Here is a 27,422-nt window from a genome sequence, read left to right as displayed (position 1 = left end):
GATTTTGATCTACCATGATTCTGACTCCCACTGGAACCCCGTTCCATTGATCTTCCTCTCATCATCGTCAATGCTTCTGCTTGTTTAGAATTTTCCAGTCTATCTTCCTTATTCTTCCGCCTGAATTCTTCTTCAAGAACTGCTCTAACAACATCATCAAAGGATAGACGATCGATAATGTTGTTGTTTGTTATATTGATGATGAGTTAATCGTATGAATCTAGTAAACTTTGGAGTAGAAGCTCCGCTCGTTCATTTTCTACTATGTTGAAATCTTCGGCTGTAAGCTGAGCAAACAGCATATTCAGATTGTTGATGTGGTCTGTTACTGATGTGTACTCACTCATTCGAAGAGTGTAGAGTTTTCTCTTCAAGAATATTCTAGTGTGAAGTGACTTGACCTCGTACAACTTGATTAGTGTGTCCCAAATCTCCTTTGCAGTCTTCTTCTTTGCAACACTGGAAACACTGAATCAGCCAATGCTAAGTGCAAATTGGCAACAACATTGTTATCCATTTCTCTCCATTTTTCTTCTGAAATATCTGCAGGTTTGCCTTCAATTGCATCAAGACAATTGTCTTTCTTCAGAATTGCTCTTATCTTTAATTTCCACAAGGAGAAATTACTCTAATAAAATTTCTCTATCTCATATTTTGTTACCATAATTTCTCTCTTAATTATATCGACTTATGTAACTTTCACTGTGAATAGTACTACCTACTGAAACAATAATGATAAACTATAAATAAGTACACACTAAATATGCACTTTTATACTACTACCAAATTGTATGCCACCAAATTGTATGCCAGTAACAAGAATAATTCTTTTCTGATGTGACAGATCAGACAATACTGCAACCACAGAGCATACTAAGAATTTCCTCTAGCACTATACCAATGTACACTACAGCGAAATAATATAAACAACCTAGAAGCTCTGATACCACTGTTAGAACCAAAGTACTAGTATAATAACACAACTAAAATAAGAGATAAAAATAAGAGCTATAAAAAAAAATAAAAATAATATAAAAATATTTTTTAGAAGAAAAATTACACTACTCCTCACTCTAAAATTTACTCCTCAATATAAGAAACTATTACTACCAAATCTTAATCTCATTGTAATATAAAAGTGAGAGGGAGAAAAAATTTGGGATTATAGGATGATGTTAAGGGAGAGCCCCTAGGCCTTTTATAAGCCAAAGTGGGTCCAAAAGTATGAGTACCCACCGATGTGAGATTTCTATCATTGATTTCATGTAAAACTCAGATTAGGTTGAAAAAATTGTGTTTGTTAGAAGTATATTAAAATATTGCGTCGGAGAGCTTGAAAAACAAAATTATTTTGAGTACAGATGTATGGAACATGATGAGACGAATACAAACCACGTATAAAAACTTGAAACGGCATCAAACATGGTATGATTCTGATATTCCTAAAAGCACAGTACAAGACCATAATATCTGATTTAGGCGTATGACTTATTTGGTGGAAGATTATATGATCTGGGGATGCTGCCATACGAGTGTAAAGATGACAAGGCATGAAGCAGAGTTACCGTACAAGACCCAAACTGAGGATGCCCCACGAAGTGTGAGGCCATGATTTTTCCTTTGCTTTCATTAACAACACCCTGGCCCATGCAATCCACCCTTCCCAAGAAGTCCTCTTGTCCCAGGGACATCCCCATTCCAGAAGAAGGGTCAGTCCTCTCTCTGCCTCCTTCTCAGCCTCCTCAAATCTCCCATTAGTCAAGTAAACCTGACTCAGTACAACATATGGCTCTCCAACAAATGGGTTTTTGTTGATACACCCTATGAGTAACTCTTCAGCCCTTTCCATTCCCAGCCCTGGAGCATCACAAACAGCTTCCCAGTACAAATCCCTTGCCACTATTTGATCCCCTGCGTCCAAAACCTTTGTGCAGTTATTGAACACTGGTGGCAACACCAACTCAATATCTTCATTTCTCTCACAATCACACTCACCATTTCCCGCTCTCTTCTTCTCTTCAATGAAAATCTCTTCCTCTCTCACAATCAAACTGTACAATGCTCCCATCCTAGAAATCGAACTCAACCACAGTCCTGGCTTACCATCTCCCGGCCAAAGAGCCCCAAAACTGTTCCCGGAAAACTCAAGCCGGCCATTCACGTTATCGAACAGCATATCCTGAAAACCAAACAACTGGTCGCAGAAATCCGCCATTGTCATCATCAGAAAAATACCCACAATCCTTCTAGAAACGTGCACCTCTTCACCCGTACGAATGTGCTTAACTTGAATCCCCTCGGCGGGAAGAAGAGCCTGCAGTTTCTTTCTCCAGGGTTCTTCTCCGTTGAAGAGTCCCTTCTCCTTTGCGTTGGCGAGAGATATCTGAGATTGAGCGAGGTGTTGGACAAGTTCCTCATCAGAGTAGTGAAAGAGAAGGTCCTCGTGAATCAGGGGCTGCCTGGGAACGATGCAGAACAAGTGAATCAAAGCCTCAGCTTCGTCACCAACGTGTTTGCGAACGACTTCACGACCAGTTGAAGGGTCGAAGATAGCGAGGTTAACATAAGAGTTGGAGTAAGCAGAGTGGAAGAGGCCACAGAGGGAGACAGAGGGAGGGGCTTTCCAGAGGTTGAGAATGCGATAAACGTCAATAAGGTGATGAAGGAAGCTTCCATGTTTGTGCCAGCACTCACCCGCACCCACAGACTGCAATACGCCAACCAGAGACGGTAAATTCTTGTCAATCGACTCAAACTCACCCCTAAGGAAGGGACGAGCACGTTCTAGGAGCCTCTCCATCCAAGAAGACGCCATTTTCTTCTGAGCAGAGACAACGTTGCGTTGCCTCATCACACACACGGTTCGTCCAACCGATAATACAAAATATACTAGAGTGAGTTTCCTGTGGTTCAGAATCGGTGCATTTGATGCACTTATATAAAAGGCCCACCGAATGATTCGTCTAATACTGTTATGTTGTGCCACGCAATTGTTTTCAATATACTTCATGTTTATCTGTTTTCTTCCTATTTCTTACTAGGTATATGCACCACACATCCAGTGTGTGAAAAACATGATAGTTTTATAAACAAATAATCCAAAAACAATTTGGGAACTAAATTAGGTCTTCTTTGAATTTTTTTAAGTGTGTTGTTAACGTGATACTTAAATTATCAGCGTAAAAAGAGTATTAAGCAATAATAGGGAATAGTAAACGTGAAGAATTGAATCAAACGTAGAAGTTCTTTACAGAAAAGTGTGAAATAGAAAACAAATTGCAGAAACGAAATAAGCAACCAGCTGGAATTAAAATGCAGAAAAGTAAATGTGCAGGAATGTAAAGGTGCGTGAATGTAAATGTACGATTCCTCACAACAGCAGACCGCGGCCACCGTGAGTCTCCTTGTAGCTGATGTAAGGCGCGGTGTAGGGTTTCAGCGTGCAGAGAATTTTATGTGCGGTGTCTGGGTGCAAAAAGTCATCCTCTGTAAAATGGCGCTTTAGAGTTTTTATAGATATGAAGATCACCACCGTTCTTCTCCTTTTGCAGACACTTCTTAGTAACTACCTTCAACTGTTGATGCCCATTATCCACGATTACTTGTGATCGTGTTGTTGGTTAGGGCTTCTTTCGTAACCGCTATCGCTCACGATCTCTTTTGCGTAGTGGTGAATGTTGATAACTTCTAGTAACCGCTTTTGGATTTTGTAATAACTTGACCTATCAAGATTCTTGTTTTTCTATCTTTTGAGTATTTCTGGGAGAAACCTAAGAGACTTATTTAGTATTATGGCCTTAGAATAGTTTCTTCTTGAATTCTCTTTTCGAGCAATTTCTGGAGTATCAGGGACTTGGAAACTCCGCGAAAAGACTATCAGTTTTTTGTAGACTTAGAATATTTTCTTGTCAGTCCTATTTTTTGAGCAGTTTTGGGTTTAGTGACTTGAAAACTCCTCAAAACTTTTCGAGAAAGCCTTTAGTTTTGTGGACTTAGAATATTTTCTTGTTAGTCCTGCTTTTCGATCAATTTTGAGTGTCAGGGACTTTGAAACTTTCTCAAAAACTCCTCAATTTCATTTAGGTGGACTTAAAATATTTTCTTGTCTTTCAAGCAGCTTTAGAGAAAATCAACAATATGACAAAAATCTCCTAAAATAGTTCGAAATGTGTCCTTTTTAATTAAAACTAAAAGTCTTAGATAATCTTTCAATATTCTCTTATGTTCAGGCTTATTTTTTGTCTCTTTCTTAACTCTCAAAACTTATTGAAACGTAGTTTCCCTCAAGATGATTTTTAACTTAGAAAATTTTCCTTATCCTAGACAACATGGTGTGAATATACCTCACAATAACTTCTTATTCATGGTATGAACATAAGTTATGCAAAACTTAATTCACAGTATTTTTTTTGTTTTAATCAGTGTAACCTTTTTCAAAGAGCTCTAGAACTAATTTTGCTTTCCTGAATATGTACCCAAGGCATGTGGGTATATGAAGATACATTATTATTACATAGCATAAGACAAAATAAAAGCACCGACCCATGCATTAGCATTTCATGGAAATTGAAAATCTCCTCCTATCCCTTGTCCTTCGGCGCCCTTGGGTGGGCTAACAGCGACCCAAAGCAAAGAAAGCGTAATTGCAATGAGACCTGACCAAACAAAAACAATTGTAGGTGTCTTCCCTCTCCTCCCCATCAACCCTTTTGCAAATGGGTACAAATGGGCAAGCACCCAAAAACTGAAGAATCCTCCTCCGATGAACTTACTCCACTGTGGGGATGCACTATAAATGGTTCTAGCAAATGCCACTACAATGGCGATAACGTTCACCATGGCAATAACAATGGGTGGAATCATCAACGAGCTCCACTTGACTATATACAATTCGGCATATATGTCATCTTCGTCTTCCCCTGCTGATTTGGACGTTAAAGTAAAAGAAATCTCAATACCTGCTATCACCTTAAGGAGTCCTTGCACGACTGCAGCCAAGTGAGCACTGGTTCCAGAAATAAGCCAAAATTGTTCGTTCCTCCACCATTGCTCTAACTCTACGCCAGACCATTTAACCTCCAAAATGGCCAGCAAGACTAGGCATATGGTGATGGTGAGCAAGTAGATCAAAAAGGCAATGCTTAGAGTTTGGACAATAAAATATCCAGAGAATAAGGAGAGTGCAGGGAGGAAGCAGTATACAACAAGGAAAATTGAGGTGAAGGGGTAGATGCCAACATTGAGGTAAGAGAGACGTTGAAGATGTTTGAGGCGCCTACTGGCAAGGAATGCGTTGTTCTTGGAGAAGAATATTTCCACAGAACCAGTGGCCCATCTCAGCACCTGGTGCAGTCGATCGGTGAGGTTGATTGGTGCTGATCCACGAAATGCATCTCGCTTGGTTATGCAATACACTGAACGCCATCCACGGTTGTGCATGCGGTACCCTGTAACCACATCTTCTGTCACAGAGCCGTAAATCCACCCCACTCTGTCTCCCCATTCTGTCTTGTCTTCGTACCAACAAGAAATCACAGATACTGCTTCAGCAACGGTACTCGCATCAAGTGGCTCACGAGGGACCCTAAGAGCACCAGCTGGACGTCCATACTTGACTGCAGGATGATCCGCTAAGGGGCGCCCTTGGAACTCAGCAATGGGTATGCTCTCAGCTAGCATCGTTGAATTACCAAAGCGCTTTGGCATCAAGTTTATGTCAAGATTTGGATCAAACTCGCTGGCATTCATGGCTGGGGTTTTAGACCCTTCTTCGCCGTCGCTACTCTTTTCAGGATTTTTCTTGTCCTTGTCCTTTTCCACCAAGGGTGGGTCGAATCCATATAGAGCAAACCTCCTAAACATGCATCCAGTTCCCACGTACATTGGACCTTGAACACCATCAAGGGCTCGCATGTTTCCATCAAAGAATACAGTGTTGTGATTGGCGTAGCGATCTGATGGATCAATACCTTCGAATCTTTGTGGGAACTGAATATAGCATATGTCCTCGCCACCTCTGTCCATCATGAAGCACATCCCTTCCTTTATTGCCTTGCAATTGTAGATATAGTGATCACAGTCAAGGTTGAGAATGAATGGGCCATTCGACAAAATTGCTGATGCTCGAACTAATGCATTCATGGCACCGGCTTTCTTGTTGTGGTCATAACCTGGCCGCTTCTCTCGAGAAACGTATACAAACATTGGCAACCGCGTATCCACCTCTGTTAAGTCTATTATCTTCTCATCTGCATTTCCCATTAACGGATCGGGACTAGGCGGCTTTAGCATCACCTATTCAGTATCACCTCAATTTGAGTTATAGATATAACTAGCTAGTTACTCAAATGAAATTGAATTATGAATATGATGAATGGGGTACCTGAAGGATTCCAGCATGATCACCTCGAGAGTGTTCGCTAGAAGGTGAAGCCCAAGTACCAGGCCAGTGGGTGCCATCAGCCATCCATGTGGCCTTCAAAACTTTGACAGTCTCAGAAGCGTCAGCACCGCTCTCCTTCATATGCTTCATCATCTTCATTTCCTCTCTCGCATTAAATGCATCAGATCTTCTCCTGATGGAATCTGGAAGGCCATTTATGCGTACCTTGAACTCGTCGTACTCCCTCTTCACCTTCCTTCTATCCTTAACAAAATCCGTTCTACTTTTGTTCTTGGTGGGATCAACTTTTAAGCTGAAGTATGACTCTGGATTTCTGGGTTCAATGTTGTGTTTACGACAGAAGGGAACCCATAAATCAGCAAAACTTGCAGCCTCAGCCATGGCTTCAAAAGTTAGGAGAGCACCTCCATCATCCGAAATGTAACATGAAAGCTTCTCCACAGGGTAATCAGCTGCTAATATGGAAAGAATGGTATTAGCAGTGACCAGAGGTGGTTCCTTCTCAGGATCGGCAGTGGACACAAACATGTCCACGCTGGGCAGATCAGATCTCCCTGTTGGATTTGATGGGGATGCACCATCAAATTTTTCATAAAGGACTGCAAGGTCAGTTGAACGATTCACAGGGCAAAGCTTGGGCATTTGATCAAGAATCCATGAGAATGCAAACCATATCTCACAAATAATAGACATAAGCCACAACCATATTGCATCTGCATTGGGATTTGTTACTCTCCAGTGTAAAAAGAAGGCCAACACTACTAGTCGAACAAAAATAAGCAACCTGCAAATTGACGTGTAGAGTTAATCATGTAATGTAATTAATTGTTGTAATCACAAACTAAACTATGGACCTGTAAGGACTCATGATGCCCGATGGAATTGGCGTTACTCGGCTTAAAGGCTTCCACGGCTTCTCCGAATCTAACAATGCTCCGTGTAGGGCATCATCATCATCACCGAACATCTCATCTTGGGGCCAATACGCATTACCAACACCGTAGGTACCTTGTGTCTCGAACAACCACTTGTTATGGTCAAATTCTCCATTTTGATTTCTCTTCATAACTGACATGTTTGAATTCCCTTTACCATTTGGTGCTGGTAATGGCAATGCCCCGTTGTTAGGATAATCTTGGGTGTCATCCTCATATTCCCCTACCCTGTATGGCTCCTTGCAACCGGGGCACAGACCATTTTCCTTCTGTGCATCTATAAAGCAATCTCTACAAATCTTGAACCTAAATTCAATTATGTTATAACTCAGTACCATGAATTTGTGCATCTATATGTACGCACATACAAATACATGCATGTATACTCACCTACACTCACATGGAGTCACATCACGTCCTCTTTCATCCCTCATGACCTTGCCATCACAAATGGAACATGCAGAGCCTTTGGCACCGGCCATTTGAGGATGAGTGACTTCAGAATCAATGACCTTATCCATTAGATGGGCTCTGGTAACGCTGTTGAATCCACCGGTAAATAAAGAATTGGAAACGTATTGTTCTTCAGCTTTCATTGCAACGGACGTGTCCATGGGTTGATTGTCTGGGGTAGGGGGAATATGAACAGTGTAGTTCATATAGTCCCCAGATAAGTCTGAAGACGTGTCTATATCATCTCTCGAAAGACTCACATATCTCCCACTTGAAGTTCTTCTCGCAAACTTCACACTTGGCCCACCAGAGCTATTTACTCCTTGAGAACTACCTGATCCTCCGGGATTACGCAAAGCCTTCTTCGATGGTTGGTTCGTTAAGGACGCCATTATTTCTAATTCCTACACCTACACCTGTGAATTGTTCTTCTTTCAATTAACATACCTACATTTTCTGTATACCATTTTCATTTACCTTAGGCAACATCTATTAGAAGCTAGAACTAGAATGCATCAAGAGAATGAAAGTTCATATTATTCATGGTAGAAGAAAATAATTTCTGTTGACGATTGGATATTTCTCAAAGTATAGAATGTTGGCGGAGAAGATAGATTTATGGTGTGAGACCAAGTCCATCCTACGATACTATTTTAAGGGGTCTCATTTCCGATTTTATAGTACTGTGTTTGTGATGGGTTGTGTCTTGACTCTCTCTCTCTCTCTCCATATATTTACATTCGCGCGCACACATACACACTGTGATTTAAGCTTTTATTTTGTTAGATTTTTATTTTTATAATTATTGATGGTAGCAGAAGAAAAGGGTTAGAGAAAAGCTAGAGTTTTGAATGAAAATGAGAGATTTGTCAAGGAACAAAAAGTTGGTGGAGAAGAAGATAGGTTTACGGTGGCAGACCAAGTCCATTCTACGATATGCTATTCTTAGGATCTTGTTGCCAATTTTATGGCAGTGTCTTTAATGATGAAGGCTTAGTGTCTCTTTATATTATATAAACTACTCATGTTTTCACCCGTACATTGTGTCGCTTCTGACATAACAATATTAATTTTGTATTCTTCTGAATGAATGCTTCAAAAAGTTTTAATTTTTTTAATCTACATAATTTTATTAAATATTTTTTTGTAACGAAAGTACATATAAATTTAATTTATTAAAAACGAGTTATTATTAATTCATTTATAATATCTTTTTTTTGTATAATTGTATTGTACAAGTTATATATTAATATAATTTTAGACAAAAATTTCATTCTTACATGATATGAGTATTCATCCCCGTAATTAAATATTGATAAACTTTCATGTAAGTTTTTATTCCCTGTGTAACATTTAATAGAAGATATATACCATACTTTAAGAGCTAAACATATTTAACCTAAAAATTATTTCTTGATGAAGGTAAGTGTAAATAAACACTTAATAAAATAATTCAATTTAACATAAAATCAAATGTTTATTGACCCATGCCTCACATGGGTTTGTTAAATGCTTAAATGATAATTCATTATAAATACATATTTTCATATTTTAGATATTGATAAGCATGTATGTATAGTTGTTGTACGACGAAAAATATTTACAAACTATTTCATATTTAACGCAAATTATTTATTAATAAAGGAAAATGTACTCAAATACTTCATGAAACAATTTTATCTGAATTATTATTAATTAATATTATTACGACTTAGGTTGAGAATCATAAGTTGATAATATATGTTCCTTGCATGAAGTTCTTAAAACTTTAAATAAGAACATATTATTTTATAGCGACGATGATGATAGTAATTTAAGTACAAATTAATTAATATAAATTTATATTGAATAATGTTATTATAGCAACAACAAAAAAATGGTATATCTAGTAGTATTATTAGCTTTATTTATCAATGGGATAATAATATTTTAGAAGAATATAGTAATAAAATCATAAAATTAATTATAATAATTTTTATATAACTAATCACTTTAAATCAAATACTCACACACATATACAGTAGAAACTCTTTAAATTAATAATGTCAAGATCGGAGAAATTTATTAATTTAGAGAGTTATTAATTTATCGATAAATTAATAATTATTAATTTAAAGAGTTTTTAAGTAATTATACTGTACATACCAAATAAAAAGGCAAATTAATCTATGCCTCTTAGAATTACGTTGCAGCAAACCTTGGAACTCAACGTACAGTAAATTAGTAACTATATTACATATGCATTGGAAATCAATAATGACTTTTGAAGTACAGTAAATGTAAACAAGAGGAACAAATGTGTTCAATGTATTCTTAAGCAAGTTTGGCATATATAAATTACATGAATGTGTTAGAGTATTCAAACCATATCTCACAAGATGGCTTCTCATCTAAAAGGTGTTGCAAAATTAACTATGTCAAATCAAATACGTAAGGAGTTGTGTGAGTATAAGAGAGATAATCCTGCAAGCACACAAAAAGACTTGCAGAGATGGCTTGAGGGAAAATTTCAGTTGAAAGTTAGTCAAAGAATAATATCAAACACACCTAAGCGGTCAGATGACTATTTCTCTGTTAAAATAGAAAAGGGAAGAGCAGAGATCAAAAGACACAAACCAACAAAATATCCTGACATAGAGAAGGTTGTTTATGAGTGGTTTCTCCAGCATCAAGAACGTGTGAATATCACAGGAAAATTAATTTTGCAGAAGGCAAGAGATACAATGAAACTCGTGTACCCTCATGATGATTCAGATTTTAACTTCTCTATAGGATGGCTTGGGAAATTCAAGCATCGACATGGCATAAAGTCATTTCGTCGTTTTGGCGAGAGTGGGTCTGTTGATATACAAGACATGGAGCAGAAATTGGTATCGATTCGGGAGAAAATTGATCAGTTCCCTATGAAAGATGTTTTCAATATGGATGAAACTGAGTTGTTTTATAGGCTACAAGCTGATCATTCACTGGCAACAAAACAACTTGAAGGAAGAAAACAAGATAAAAAAAGGCTGACGGTAGTTATTTGTTGAAATGAAGATTGCTCTGAAAAAATCCCTCTATGGATTATTGGGAAATATGCAAGGCCTCATTGCTTCAAGAATGTCAACATGAATAGCTTGAATTGTCAGTATCGAGCTAACAAAAAAACATTGATGACTAGTGTGCTTTTTGATGAATATGTTCGTTCATTTGACCAAATGATGCATGGTAGAAGAGTTCTACTTGTGGTGGATAATTGTCCAGCACATCCAAGAAATATTGAAGGGCTAAGAAACATTGAGTTGTTCTTCTTGCCACCCAACATGACATCAAAGATTCAACCTTGCGATGCTAGGATAATAAGAGCTTTCAAGATGCATTACCGTAGAAAGTTTTACCGCAAAATATTGGAAGGTTATGAGGTGAGACAATCTGATCCAGGGAAGATAAATGTCCTTGATGCTATCAATTTGGCAATCCCAGCTTGGACGATAGATGTTCGAAAAGAAACAATAGCGAATTGCTTCCGACACTGTAAAATTCGTTCAGATAGTGACGTTGCAAGAAATTTGGATGAATCCACTTTTGATGAAGAAACTTAAGATCTCGAGACTATGATCAATCAATGTGGCTATCGTAATAAGATGGATATCGACAATCTAATGAACTACCCAGGTGAAAATGAAGCATATTCGGAGGTTCAGAGTTTAGAAGATATTGTGGGTACTATCATTAAGAACAATGCAGAGGATGACATACAGTGTCTTTGGAGCCTGTTACGCGAAAGGAAGCACTTATGGCGTCGAACATTCTTCACAACTTTATGATACAATACAAAAATACAACACCTGAGCTATTGGATGCAATAAGAAAAGTTAGAGATGAGCTCCAAATAGACTTGAACTTTAAAGGAAAACAGACAACTATTGAATCATATTTAAATAGAGTGTAATATTTTTTTTTCAGTTTCTATGAATTATTAATTTATGATTTTCTTTGGGACCGAAAATTATAAAGGGATCTCCCGAAAAATTATTATCTTATTATTTTATCAAGTTTTTCAATTTTTTATATTAGCCCAAGTCGGGACCGGATAAATTTATTATTTTAGAGAGTTTATTAATTTAAAGAGTTTCTACTGTACTTAAAAAAATTTATGTAAAATTTCCATCTTAACATGTTAATAATATTTGTTACTTTAATTCACATAATAAATCAATTTCATTTAAATAAAAGTTATTTTTAACGTGAGTGTAAGAAGAAAATGGATCTTGATCAGTCATGTGAAATTTTAAAATAATTATGCGACAATTAAACAGGTTGGTGCAACATGGAGGCCTAAATCAAATTATAAGATATTTTTTTAAAATTATATATAAGGTCTATTTTTTTAAAGATGATAAATCTATTTTTTAAAAATAATAAAATACATACTATATAAGAGAATATTATAGTAAGTTACGGATTATAGTTTTGAGAAGTACTAATTAGTATCTTTGAACTCTAGTCAAAAAATTAAAAAATATTAAAAGTATTTTTAATATATTTTCATTATAATTTTCAATGTTCTTCTATTTAGTATGGTTTTTATTTAATATTTTCTATTTATCAATCTTTTGATTAGGATCTTTGGAATATCAATTAATAAAATCAAATTTGCATACATAATATAATATAATATAATATATATATATATATATATATAGAGAGAGAGAGAGAAGAGGAGAAGGGGATGTAAGCTTATTTTTTTTATTCAAAACACATTAAAAAAAGAATGATAACTGTAATAAAAAAGAAAAATAAATAATGCATAAATGATTTATAATTATGAAACTTATTCTAATTGCTCTTTCAAAAGTTTGATCATAAAAGTTTCAATGTATACATATCGTAGCAGAATCATAAATTAAAGGAAAGTATAATGAAAAAAAAATAAGGGTATGAGAAAAGAATGCCCTAAGTGCCTATGTAGACACTTCCTCCATCAGAATAGGCTCCACTAAAGATACATCATCTATATTTTGAGCCTTCTCCATAGGTTAGCTTTCCTGGAATAGTTTCAGCTGGTGACCATTAACTTTAAAAACTCTGTTAGTGGCTTCATCCTTAATTTCAACTGCACCATGCGAAAAAATATTAGTAATCACAAAAGGTCCATCCCATCTAGATCGAAGCTTACCTGCAATCAGTTTTAAACGAGAATTAAACAATAACACTTTCTATCCCATAGAGAACTCTTTCCTTAGAATTTTTGTATGATAGAATTTTTTGACGTTTTCTTTATACATCCTAGAGTTCTCATAGGCTTGCAAGCATAGCTCATCAAGCTCCTAAAGTTGAAGCTTTCTTTCTTTTTTGGCCTGCTTAAGTGTCATGTTATTACTCTTCATTGCCCAATATGATCTATGCTCAATTTCCACTGGAATGTGGCATGCTTTACCAAACACCACAGGAAATGGAGACATGCCTAGTAGTGTCTAGTAAGCTATTCTCTGAGCCCAAAGAGCGTCATCCAACAACTTACTCCAATCTTTCCTATTAGGGTGAACCAACTTTTACAACAGATACTTGACTTCTCTGTTAAATACCTCAGCCTACCCATTAGTTTAGAGATGATATGGTGTAGCAATTCTGTGTATCACCCCCATACTTCTGGAACAATGTTGCTATGGTCTTGTTACAAAAGTGGCTTTGATGAACGAACTTTTCTTCATGTTGTGTTTAAAAGATTTGTCGCAAATCCTCATCAAAATTTAAACAAATTAATGTAGTACTAGGGTTACCCTAGATTGTCTCCCGTGAACATTGGCTATTAATCTTCATTAAACATGTTGAAGGCATTAATTGAACAAGCAATTAAAATGGGAGGTTTTGTGGTTTCAAATCAATATAAAGAGCAGCAAGCAAACAAGTTTAATTAATTCAAACAATAAAAAGCAGCAATCCTTAGTTCATCTACAAAGATTCTATCCTCATTCCACTCAAGATTTAACATTCATCCTCTCTCCCATGATTTAGGTTAATTTAACAAGCGAAAATCAACCTTATGGTCCTAACGAAATTACATAATTTGCTAGGCTCTAATCCCTCATCCCAAAGTTACGCAACCTTAGAATTAAACCTAGGATTAAGCAATCCCTAGTTTAGAATCTCCTTAAAATGAATTAGGTTTAATTAAGCAATATCCCCCTTATTCACCATTAATTCAATTCAGGAGACAAGGAAGAAGTAATTCATGAGAAGAAAGGAATTATATTATCATTAAAATCAAAGAACTCAAAAATCCATGTTAACTTACCAAGGATTACACAAAATTTAGCCCTCCATAGAAATGGGGTTCAAAAACGCAAGTTGGAAATGCAGAAAACTCATTGGCATTAATATAAAAGCAAGAGAAATGAGAAACCAAACCCTAGGTACGAAAGGTTGCCCTAAGCTCTGGAAAATCGTCCTAATTAAGTAAGGAATTATATCATCATTAAAATCAAGGAACTCAAAAATCCATATGAACTTACCAAGGATTACACAAAATTTAGCCCTCCATAGAAATGGGGTTCAAAAACGCAAGTTGGAAATGCAGAAAACTCATTGGCATTAATATAAAAGCAAGGGAAATGAGAAACCAAACCCTAGGTACGAAAGGTTGCCCTAAGCTCTGGAAAATCATCCTAATTAAGTAAGGAAGAGAAAAGGTACAAAAAAATGTAAGAAGTCTTGCCCTAATTTGGTAAAAAAAATCTATTTATACTAAGGTAGGCGCCCTCCAAAGTTATCACTATGAATCTTCAGAGTAAACACGCGCAACATCAATGAATTTTGGGCTCTCTGGAGTGTTCACTATGAATTCATAGTGAACACACGCATTTTGCACCCTCTGGAGTGATCACTTTCAACTTAGAAAGTGTTTACGCGCAGCTCTGAAATTTTGCACTCTCTAGAGTGATCACTTTCAACTTTGAAAGTGATTACATGCAGCTTAGTGGATTCTAGGCTCTCTGGAGTGATTACTTTTATCTTTGAAAGTGATCACTTTGGTCCCTTTGCTGAAAGTAGCTTGCTGTAGTTGTCATTATCAATCTTGAAAGTAGTTACTTTCACCTCAAATTCCTCAAAATCTAATAATTCTTCAAAATAGGCTTGGGGATTCCTGCCACATTATTCAAATGATTAAAACATGTAAAATAAACTATCTAAATCAATGTAAATTAACCAAAAACTAAGAAACCTATATTATTTAGCCTAATTGGAATGTTCATCTTATTTACACTATCTAAGTCTATTCTTTTATATAAAAAGTAATAAATGATGTATAAAAATTTAGTAAAATGTGGATTCATCAGGCTTCCCTGATCACTTATAACAACCTTAGGCACACCAAACTTGCAAAATATGTTAGTCCAGAGAAAATCTGAAACAACCCTAGAATCGTTAGTTCTGGTGGCCTTTGCCTCCACCCATCTGGAAACATAATCAACAGCAAGTAAAATGTAAGAATATCCAGAAGAAACAGGAAAAAGGCCCATGAAATCCATACCCCAAACATAAAAAATCTCACAGAAGATGATAGGCTGTTGAGGCATCTCATTCGTCCGGGTGATGGTCCCTCTTGCTTTCTGACATATCTCACAGCTCTTAGAAAACCTGGTTGCGTCCTTGAAGATGGTGGGCCAATAAAATCCGCTGTCTAATACCCTCCTAGCTGTTCTCTGTGGCCCAAGATGGCCTTCTATGGATGTGTTATGACAGAAGTGCAGAATATCTTGAAACTCATGGTCAAGAACACACCTACGGATAACCTGGTCACTATAAAATTTCCATAGATATGGATCATCTTAGACATAATATTTAGTATCACTTTTAAGCTTATCAACCTAAGATCTAGATGCATGAGGAGGTACAACAAAAGTAACTAAATAATTCACAATATCTGCAAACCAAGGTACATAATCTATAGAGTACAGAGCAAATAGATAATTATCAGGAAAGTGATCACGAATGGGTAAGGGATTTACTATCCTTTTAATACGACTAAGGTGATCAGCAATCTAATTCAACATACCACTTCTATCTTTTATATCAATATCAAACTCCTATAGGAGAAGCTTCCACCTGAGTAATCTGGGTTTAGCATCTGACTTCTTTAGTAAAATTTCAAAGCAGCATGATTTATAAAGACATTTATTTTGGAGCCAAGTAGATAGGAACGAAATTTATCTAAAGCGAACACAATGGCTAAAAGCTCTTTTTCAATGGTGGTATAATTTACCTAAGCTACATCAAGAGTTCTAGAGGCACAAGCTATGACATGTGGAAATTTACCTACTTTCTGTGACAATATAGCTTCAAGTGCATAATCTGAGGCATCACACATTAACTCGAAGGGAAACTCTCAATCTGGTAGCTACATGATGGGGATGTGGTGAGTCTCCTCTTCAACTCCTCAAATACCTCCTTACATGAATTAGAAAATATGAATGACACATCCTTCTGCAGAAGACTGGACACTAGTAGGGCAATCTTGCTGAAATTTCTGATAAATCTCTTGTAAAAACCTGCATGTCCAAGAAAAGTATGCATCTTCTGCACAGACGCAAGGTAAGATAGAAAGGTAATAACATCAATTTTAGCTTTATTAACCTGTATTCCTCTCTCAGAAACAAGATGTCCTAAGACTACACCCTCTGTTACCATAAAATGGCATTTTTCATAATTAAGCACAAGGTTATTCTCAACACACTTGTCTAAAACTCTAGTTAAACTATGCAAGCACGAATCAAATGAGGAATCATAAACTGTAAAATCATGCATAAACACCACCATGGAATTTTCAATCAAATTAGAAAACATACTCAACATACACTGTTGAAAAGTAGCAGGTGTATTGCACAAACCAAAAGGCATTCTTTTATATACAAAAGTGCCAAAAGGGTAGGTGAATGTGGTTTTATGTTGGTCCTCAGGAGCAATGTGTATTTGCATATAACCAGAAAAGCCATCCAAAAAACAGTAGTAAGATTTTCCTGCCAACCTCTCTATGACCTAATCAATGAATAGGAGAGGGAAGTGGTGCTTCCTTGTAGCCTGATTGAGTCACCTATAATCAATGCATACTCTTCATTTGTTGGCAACTCTGGTGGAAACTAACTTGTTCTCTTGGTTCTACACAACAATTATCTCAGACTTCTTAGGCACCACTTGCACAGCCAAAGTCCAGTCAATGGCTTTCTTGTGCACTCTCAGAACATTCAGCAGCTTCTCCTTCTGGTCCTTATGAATGCTGCTAGAAATGATTATTAGAAGTCTCTACTCTGTATCCAAATAGGCATACTTGAGATGGTTTGGCAAAGGGTTCAGCTCTAGTGGTGACTGGTGCTGTGTGATGATGAAGGAAACTGTGAAACTTCAGCAGCTATGGGAATACCAGAATCTGCACCTGTAAAGGAAGGTGAAATAGAGGATATAATAGTATCAATCTTAGCACAGATGGCACACACGCCACTGTCACAGGTGTAGCTAAAAAATGCATCAATGCCTAAATCAGAAAACTGTAAAAACTATGACAATTCAAAGTCTATGTCTAAATCTACTCCTACTCTTACATCTAACTCTGTACACATATCAATATTTTTATTATTTTTTGCTACATCAATAAGAAAAATAGAATGATCAACAATCATGAAATGGCTTTCAGCTTGGTGTCTCATGGCTTCAAAAATGTTGAATTGAACTATGTCCTCTCCAAACTCCATAAACAATATACCTGTATGAACATCAATCTTAGTCTTTGCAGTCATTAAAAATGGTCTCCCCAGAATCAATGTAGAATTCTCATTCTGTATATCAAGAATATAGAAGTTAGCTAGAAAAATTAATTGGTTGACTTTTACCTACACATCTTCAAGCACTCATAAAGGTTGAGCTGTGTTGAGGTTTGCCAATTGAATGATCACACTGGTTGGCTTCAAGTCTTCTAATTGTAGCATTTTATACACAGCTGATGGCATGACATTAATGGAACCTCCCAAGTCCAACAAGACATTAGTAAATGTTGCTTCTCCAATAGTGTAGAGTATGGACAATGTGCCTGGATCATCACATTTCTGTGGAAGGATAGACTAAGAAGGGGATGAGACTGTTTGGACTGCCCTCTTCTTTAAATTCCTCTTGTATGTACACAGCTCGTTCAGAAATTTTGCATACATGGGAATCTGTTTAATGGCATCTAACAACAGTATATTTATCTCCACCTTTTTGAAAGTATCCAGCAGCTCTTGATTGGACTACACTATCTTTAACGTAGAAACTCTAGATGGAAATGGAAAGGGGATCTGCTGCTGTACAGACTTCTTTGTGGCATCTACTCTAGACTAGGCCGGTTTGGCCTGTACTAGGCTGCTGTCTAGCTCCTTGCCACTTCTCAAAATGATAGCACTCACATTACCTTTAGGATTAATGTTCCAGATCCTTGCTGCTGCAGATTATTCACTGAGGTAGCTAGTTGCCCAATCTGGGTCTACAAATCTTGTATGGTAGCTAAAACATTCTGCTGGAACTGCAGACTTTGTGTAACCATCTGGTTCATCAATTCTTCTAGAGAAGGGCTAGAATTGGGTTGCTGCAAGGGTGAATGTTGTGGAGCTTGCTGTCTGAGAGGAGGAGGAGGAGTGTATTTTGGATGTTGTTGCTGTGCTGGCTGGTGGTAGGCGAGATGTTGCACAGGCTGAGCCTACTGTTAATTATATCTCTGCTGATGTTGTGTTGGGCCTGGACCATATCACAGATTAGGATGATTCCTCCACCCTGGGTTATATATGGGCGAAAATGGATTATATCGTTGCTAATGGTGCTACTGGTATGGAGGATTATAGCTCCTTGCCACTTCTCAAAGTGATAGCACTCACATTACCTTTAGGATTAATGTTCCAGATCCTTGCTGCTGCAGATTATTCATTGAGGTAGCTAGTTGCCTGATGAACGAACTTTCTCATGTTGTGTTTAAAAGATTTGTCACAAATCCTCAACAAAATTTAAACAAATTAATGCAATACTATGGTTACCCTAGATTGTCTCCCGTGAACATTGCCTATTAATCTTCACTAAACATGTTGAAGGCACTAATTGAACAAGTAATTAAAATGGGGGGTTTTGTGGTTTCAAATTAATATAAAGAGTAACAAGCAAACAAGTTTAATTAATTCAAACAATAGAAAGCAGCAATTCTTAGTTCATCTACAAAGATTCTATCCTCATTCCACTCAAGATTTAACATTCATCCTCTCTCCCATGATTTAGGTTAATTTAACAAGCGAGAATCAACCTTATGGTCCTAACGAAATTACACAATTTGCTAGGCTCTAATCCCTCATCCCAAAGTTACGTAACCTTAGAATTAAACCTAGGATTAAGCAATCCCTAGTTTAGAATCTTCTTAAATTGAATTAGGATTAATTAAGCAATACCCCCTCATTCACCACTAATTCAATTCAAGAGACAAGGAAGAAGTAATTTATGAGAAGAAAAGAATTATGTTATCATTAAAATCAAGGAACTCAAGAATCCATATGAACTCACTAAGGATTACACAAAATTAGCCCCCCATGGAAATAAGGGTCAAAAACACAATTGGAAAATGCAGAAAATTCATTGGCATTAATGTAAAAGCAAGAGAAATGAGAAACCAAACCCTAGGTTGGACCCTTGGCTGTCACCCAAGGTTGCCCTAAGCTCTGAAAAATCGTCCTAATTTAGTAAGGAAGAAAAAAGGTATGAAAAATGTAAGAAGTCTCCACCCTAATTTGGCAAAAATCTATTTATACTAAAGTTGGCGCCCTCCAAAGTAATTACTTTCATTCTTTTATAGTAAACACGCGCAACATCAGTTGGGTTTTGCCTTTCTGTAGTGTCTAACCACGCGCAGCATTGGGACATTTTGGACTCTCTGGAGTTGTCACTATGAACTTTGATAGTAACTACGTGCAGCACCTTCAATTCTGCATGCTCTGGAGTGATTACTATGAACTTTCATAGTAACCACGCGCAGACTTAGTGGATTCTGGGCTGTTATAGTTGTCACTTTTAACTTTGAAAGTGATCACTTTGGTCCTTTTGCTGAAAGTAGCTTACTGTAGTTGTCACTATCAATCTTGAAAGTAGTTACTTTCACCTCAAAATCCAATAATTCTTCAAAATAAGCTTGGGAATTCCTGCCACATTATTCAAATGATCAAAACATGTAAAATGAACTATCTAAATCAATGTAAATTAACCAAAAACTAAGAATTCTATATTATTTAGCCTAATTGGAATATTCATCTTATTTACACTATCTAAGTCTATTCTTTTTTGTAAAAAGTAATAAATAATGTATAAAAATTTAGTAAAATGTGGATTCATCACAACTCCAAACTTAAACTTTTTCTTGTCCTCAAGCAAACCAAAATTCGAGGACATAAGTAACAAGGGTTGGACTTATCCAAAAAAAATTTTAAAATTTTTCTGTTCCAATCTTTCAACTCTAATATACACTTCCTCCATTTCAAAATCATGGAGTCATTTAACAAAGAAAGCACACTCATATCAATTAATTTTATGCAATGTCCCATACAAGTGAAACAAAAATTCAATAAGGTTCATCATACTTCACACAATGCAAAGAAATTATCTAGCTCACAAGGTGGTGTTTCACTCTTCACTTGTTAGTGTTTCAGGCTAGGTATTTTCCCTCAATACATGCAAATTGCTCTACCCTACCATATGTTTGCCCATATTCTCAATCTCCATTACCTTAATACAATGATTTACCTATCAAAAGGACTTGGTTGGTCACAAATAGGGATAAGTAAGGTTCAATTTGATTAAGAAGGGTCAAAAGCTCAAGTGGGTTTTCAATATACGGGAATCCTTTTGAGTGGGTGAATACAACAATTAGAATGAAATGCATCAAATGAGGTAGCCTAAGAGGTTCAAGCATTCTTTCACCTTATTTTTCATCAATTTTCATTATGTGAAGATCTCTTCAATCTCTTAGACCTTGCTTCATTTATTTTCTTTCCTTTTTCATTCTTTCTTTTATGATTTCTTGGACTTTGACAATCATTCTTTTTCTTCAAATTTAAGCAAATTTTTTTTGACATGTATTAGTAACATGTATGATGTCCACCACCCCAAACTTGAGAGTTGCTTGTCCTTAAGCAAATACCGTCAAAATCAACACCCCAAACTTAGTATTTGCATTCACTATTGATGTTACTAAAAAGAAATACGTTCTGGATAGAAGAAAAAAAGAATGTTTTGGCAAACTAAGTTTGGCAAAAGACGGGGATGTAATACAATAAGGTGCACGGGTGGAATGGTGAGTGTGTGTGTGTAAAGGAGGCCTCAATAATCTAGATAAAAATTGCATAATGCAAATTCAACTAAGAAACAGGGCAAATTCTAGAGGATAGATGCAAAATTACATGGAATATACACACACAGAAAGGAAATTAGGGGCTCAATTCTCTACCATGGTAAAAATGGTGATAACTACTTAACATCATGTGAGGATAATTCACCTTGCAAGAAAAAATATTCAGCATGGCATGGATAGAGAATTATTTACAAAAGTAGAGTATGTTCATGAATTGAATGAAAATTGCAGTAAGAATCTAAAATTGGAATTACAAAATTAGATTCAGTGAAAAAGAGAAAGAACAGAGAATTATTTTTGTATTTTGATGTATAATTGTGCAGAAAAATGAGGTTAAGAGTATATGAAATAGAGGCAAAGAACTTCACCCCCCTTTTATGAATAATAGTGCCTCAACTCATGGGCAAAAAAAATGATGCTCCACTTGATGGAACTGAGGGCATTCTCTGCACAAAGAGACAATAAATTCAGCACCAGAAGAAGCAAAATAACTCAAACTCAGATAATATATATATAGCATAAAAGAGTTAAGTTGTTGTTCAGAGTAGAAGCAATAAAGGGAAATTAAAGGCAGGGAAAATAAATGGAAAAGTATACTAATTACTAGGAAATTAGCAGAAAAAATATGTACAATGAAATGGAAGGGTAAATAAATAACATAAATAGAAATTTTAAACTAAATTGCATCCTCATCAGAGCTGGAGGAGAGGTCATCATCAGCTGCGTCAGTGTCTGTGTCTTCATCATCCTGCTCCTCTGCTGCTGCAACTGGATCTGGTACTTGCTTCCCCTCTGAGCTGCTATCTTCCTCTTCCTCCTCCTCTTCTGCTGTAGATGTGAAAGGTGAAAGATCATTCTGAACAGCTGCTCTAAGATAAGGGGCTGAGAAAGTGGGGCATAGTAGATCTATTCAGCAGTCATCCCCACCTTCTTCCCTATGTTGAGCAACACAGTCTCTGTGAGGGTCAGAGCAACCTTCTGACCAGCATGTATAACATCTTGTCGCAGAGCTATTTCCTTTAGCTGGTCCTTCATGTTGGAGGGGAAGCCTTTCTTTCCTGTAGCTTGGGGAGGCATCTCTAGGGCTGAGCTCTTCTTAGCTTTAAACAGCTCCTTCACCATAACTGTGGTGATGCAGGGAGCTGCTTTGATTTAATGTTGATATTCCCCAAAGTCAACTTCAGCATCCTGGCAGAGCATAGTGATGATGGAGGGAAAACCCATAGAATCTTTCTTCCTAGCTAGGATCTCCATGATGGCATTGCTAATAACATCGCCAACATGGATAGCCATTCCTGTCATGATAGCATAAACTAGTTGTTCTTTCTTCACTGCCAGGGTAGATGAATGCATGACTGGCATGAAGGAGCTCAGGATGAAGATGCTCCAGACTTTGGCAGGTGGAAGGAGGTGCTTTGTAGTCAGATTCTTGGGCTGAAGTTTCATGTCAAATTCCCAGTTCTCTCCAGCCTTGTATATTGCTTGAAGGATTAGCTTGTAGTCCTTCTCCTCCAAATAGCTGAAAGTAGTGTAATCCAGCTATCCAGGCCTCTTTTCAGGAAGATGAATGTTGAGGACCCTCTCGATGTTTGCAAGGTTGAAGTCTATCACTTTGCCTTTTACCATGGAGTGCCTGTAGGGGAAATCATCTCCCTTAACCCTGAAGGCATTGGCATAAAACTCCTAGGTGATGTCCTTCCACCCATGCCAAGCATATGTGGTGAACAAATCTCACCCCCGTTTTTGTATTTCCTGATCAAATTGAGGGTAGGTCCCTTTTTGCAGGTCAAAATTCCTGTCCTGCACAATGTGTCGCCTGAGAATATTTACTTTGAAGAAATTCTCGTGAGCCAAGGACCTAAATCTAGGATCATGGGCAGGCTGAGGCGGAAGAAGCAGCAACTGTCTTGGCCCTCTTGGCCCTGGGTGCGTTCTTTCTAGGAGTGTTTGCCATTAACCTGCACATAGAAAAAGGGATAAATGAGTGATAGGGTAGAATTAACCAAGTAGCAAGAATTTCACACCATTTGGAAATGAAAGAGAGAAAATGCAAGCAATTTACAGTGCTGTTGCAAAAGAAAGTAGCTACTATGATGAATGAAAGTAGTTACTTTGGCAATAAAGCATGACAGAATGTAGAGGTAATATGTGGGCATAATTTCATAGCAAATGTGCATGAATCAGAGAAAATTGAGGTAAATCAGAGTAGTTCTGCATACAAAAGTAACTACTAGCTAGTTGATAGTAACTACTTTGATAGGAAAGAACAGACAGTTAGGCACATGCAGAGTGGTCACTATGAAGTGAATTATGCCATTTTTTGCAATATTGAAATGATAAAAGTGGCCACTATGAAAGTGGACACTTTTAGTGAAGCTTAGCAGCATGAAAATAACATATAGACACATAACACTTGCAAATTCAAGCAACAAATTAGGTCTAGTAAAGTGATCACTATGTGTTAGCAGGTAACTACTATGACAGCAAAAATAGTTTCAAAATGAAATCCATAATTCATGGGTTTAAAATGCAGAAAAGAACATGTCATATAGTGAATCATGGTCTGCAAAAGAGGTTCATTGGATGGTCTGTAAAATTTAAACACAGAGTGCATTTGGATCCAACAAACTAATTCCTAACTTCTGAATCAATCTGTGACATGTAATATGCAAAAAACAGCTATGCATAGGATGAATTCAACTAGATCAGCTAAGGTAAAAAGCATGTGCAGCAATATGGGTCCAATTTCAAATCACATTTCTAGAATTCAGAACAAGGAGTGAGTGAAAATGTGATTACATGGTAGTGCAACTGAATCAGATCAGCAATGAGTGTAGGAAGTGAGCAGAACACAATATATTCACAGAGAGTGGTTACTATGAATGTTGATAGTGACTACTCCAGAGCAAAAACACTTCAAATTCAAAAAGGAAAAATGCAAATTGATTTCTAATCATGGGAATGGGAATTTCAATGCCTAGAAATCACAGTCAGGGCTAAAACAAACCTAGGGGAAGCAAAATTTAAGCATTACATACAAAGTAATCACTACGAATTATGAAAGTAGCTACCCTAGGGTTCCATCATGTCAATTTGCACACCCATAATCCAATTAATCACCCTACTAACTTAAAATCATGTAATTATCCCTGCAGAAACTGATTCTAACCAGTAATTTCAACTAACATTGGTTCTAATAAAAAATCTCCAATCCTAACGCAGAGAGTGAGAAAGAGGAAATTACCTGGATTGGAGTCCAAATCAAGTGCAGGAAAGTGACGTTTAAATGTAAGGAATTGAATTCGAGGGAGTGGGTGCTCAGGAAATTTGAAAGAGAGTGAAAATTTCTCAGAAATGAAGAGTGAGAGTGAACGTGAGAGGGGCCCTATTTATATGAAAATATTGGGCGTGGTTACTCTCAAGAATCATAGTAGACACGCGCAAGGGGTTTTGCAAAAATGGGGTGCGCGTGGTACTATGAACTTTCATAGTAATCACTCTAGAGGCGCCTTTCTCAGTTATTTCAAAAGACGTTGTGCGTGGTTACTATGAACTTTTATAGTAACTACGCGTGTCAAATGTTCAAAAATGGTTTCTGTAGTGGTTACTATGAAAGTTCAAAGTGACCACTACAGAGGCGCCCTTCATGTGTATTTTCCTAGAGTGTTGCGCATTGCTACTATGAACTTTCATAGTAGTTACGCGCAGACCAATGAATTTAAAGCCTTCAAAGTGGTCACTATGAAAATTGAAAGTGAGAACTACAGATAGTAAAGTCACATACCTTGGTGGAAAGTGACCACTATGGCTTGGGAAAGTGATTACCTTCATGGCAAACTTCAAAATTCTTTCTAAAGTGAATGCTTGGTACCATGGAAATGATTATTCCTCCCTCTGTACTTGGACTTCCATGAATATATGCATAAATTGAGTCCAAATAAAGCAATTTTTCCTCTACAAAAATTATGAACAAATCATCAATCAAATAATGAGTCAAGTGTTGAACAAAGTGTTTGTGCAACATGAACTAAGAAACATGACTAGTAACACAGCTCAAATGAAAGAATGCTTATTGAAATCAAAGGAGAACTAGAAAGTGCTATAAAAACTGTGAGTTGCCTCTCACAAAGCACTTCTTTAACGTCACTAGCTTGACGTTTTATGGAGCTCTCACTCCAAAATAACCAAAGAATCAAGAACAGCTGGAGGTTGTTCCAGGAAAACTTCCTCCACATTAGTCTCAAGTGTAGGATTCCCATGGAAAGGCTTTAGGCGATGGTCATTCACTTTAAAAACCTTGTTTGTGGATTCACTTTTTACCTCCACTGCTCCATAGGGAGAAATGGAAGTCACAATGAAAGGTCCGATCCACTTAGATCTGAGTTTTCTAGGCATGAGGTTCAAACAGGAATTGAACAGCAAAACCTTTTAACCTATGAAAAACCCCTTCCTCGCTATCCTTTTATCATGAAAGGTCTTTGTTCTCTCCTTATAAATTTTGGAGTTTTCATATGCTTCAAGGTGAAGTTCTTCTAATTCTTGCAAGTGCAATTTCCTTTGTTCACCAGCTTTGTCTAGGTTCATATTGCAGGCTCGCACTGCCCAATAAGCACGATGTTCTACTTCTACTAGGAGGTGGCAGGCTTTTCCATAGACAATTCTGTAAGGTGACATTTCCAAAGGAGCTTTGTATGTTGTTCTATGAGCCCAAAAAGTATCATCAAGACGCTTGCTCCAGTCTTTCCTATTTAGCTGAACAATCCTTTCCAAAATCTTCTTAATTTCTCTGTTAGAGAGCTCAGCCTGCCCATTAGTCTGGGGTGATAAGGTGTGGATACTTTGTGCACTACTTCATACTTTCTCAGTAGAGTTTCAATGGTTCTATTGCAGAAGTGGGTACCCTAGTCACTAATCAAAGCTTGAGCTACTCCAAACCTACAAAACAAATGAGTATGCACAAAATCTGCAACCACTCTTGAATCATTAGTTCTTGTGAACTTAGCCTCTACCTATTTAGAGACATAGTCCATAGCAAGCAAAATATATAAGAAACCAAAGGAAGGAGGGAAAGGACCCATGAAGTCTATATCCCGAACATCGAATACATCACAGTATAAAATGGATTGTTAAGGCATTTCATGCTTCAAGGTGATCACCCCTCCAGTTCTTTGGCATCTCTCACATGTAGAACACACTTGCCAAGAGTCCTTAAAGATTGTAAGACAATAAAAACCTACATCCAATACTTTCCTTGTAGTCATTTGGGACCCAAGGTGGCCTCCTACAGTGGATGCATGGCAGAAATGCAAAATTGATGCAGTTTCTTCCTGAGGAATGCACCTTCTAATCACTTGATCACTACAAAACTTCCACAAATAGGGGTCATCCCAAAGGTAATGCTTGGCATCATTCTTGATCTTTTCCCTTTTACTCCTTGGTGCATCTGCTGGAAAAACTCCTGCAACTAAAAAGTTTACAATGTCAGCAAACCAAGGCAACTTTGAAGTACACAACTCTAATAGTTGCTCATCAGGGAAATTATCTTTTAGAGGAGTGAGTTCAGGGACTACCTCTATCTTACTCAAATGATCTGCCACCAAATTTTGTGCTCCACTTCTATCCTTTATCTCCACATTAAATTCTTAAAGTAGAAGCATCCACCTTATTAGCCTTGGCTTCAAATTTGTCTTTCTCAAAAGGAACTTAAGAGTAGAATGATCAGTAAACACCACAACTTTTGACCCTAGCAAGTATGATCTAAATTTATCTAAAGCAAATACTATGGCCAATAGTTCCTTTTCAATTGTGGTATAGTTACACTGTGCAAGATCCAAAGTCCTAGATGCATAATAAATGACATGTGGATCCTTACCAAAGCGTTGTGCTAAGACAGCACCCACAGCAAAATTAGATGCGTCACACATGAGTTCAAATGCAAGTGTCCAGTTTGGTGGCTGAATGATGGGATTTGTGGTCAAGGCTGTGTTTAGGCGATCAAACGCCTCCTTGCACTTGGCTCCAAACTCAAAATCAATATCTTTTTGTAGTAATTTGGAAAAAGGAAGGGCTATCTTGGAAAAATCCTTGATAAAGCGCCTGTAGAAACCTGCATGGGCAAGAAATGCACACACCTCTCGCACACAAGAGGGGTAAGAAAGCTATGAAATGACATTAAGCTTAGGAGGATCTACCTCAATTCCCTTCCCAGATATTATATGTCCTAAGACTACCCCCTGCCTAA

The 27,422-nt window shown here is 37.1% G+C and overlaps 2 protein-coding genes and 1 pseudogene across 2 annotated transcripts; 1 reads left to right on the top strand and 2 right to left on the bottom strand.

The window, feature by feature from the left end:
* Positions 1-1,010: 1,010 nt before the first annotated feature.
* Positions 1,011-3,046, bottom strand: LOC113868608. The gene has a single exon (XM_027504350.1). The coding sequence runs from the start codon at positions 3,008-3,010 to the stop codon at positions 1,562-1,564; it is 1,449 nt and encodes a 482-aa protein (XP_027360151.1). The 5' UTR covers positions 3,011-3,046; the 3' UTR covers positions 1,011-1,561.
* Positions 3,047-4,557: 1,511 nt separating this feature from the next.
* LOC113869050 (cellulose synthase-like protein D4) lies at positions 4,558-8,183 on the bottom strand. The gene is made up of 4 exons (XM_027505166.1): positions 7,729-8,183; positions 7,258-7,644; positions 6,383-7,187; positions 4,558-6,294 (listed from the first exon to the last, which is right to left on the bottom strand). The coding sequence occupies exons 1-4, from the start codon at positions 8,181-8,183 to the stop codon at positions 4,558-4,560; spliced, it is 3,384 nt and encodes a 1,127-aa protein (XP_027360967.1).
* Positions 8,184-10,169: 1,986 nt separating this feature from the next.
* LOC113869999 lies at positions 10,170-11,725 on the top strand (annotated as a pseudogene).
* Positions 11,726-27,422: the final 15,697 nt, after the last annotated feature.

The sequence above is a fragment of the Abrus precatorius genome, unplaced genomic scaffold, assembly GCF_003935025.1.
Source record: "Abrus precatorius isolate BTA unplaced genomic scaffold, Abrus_2018 Scaffold6, whole genome shotgun sequence".
Classification (NCBI taxonomy): domain Eukaryota; kingdom Viridiplantae; phylum Streptophyta; class Magnoliopsida; order Fabales; family Fabaceae; genus Abrus; species Abrus precatorius.
This window is presented reverse-complemented; position numbering and strand designations above follow the sequence as displayed.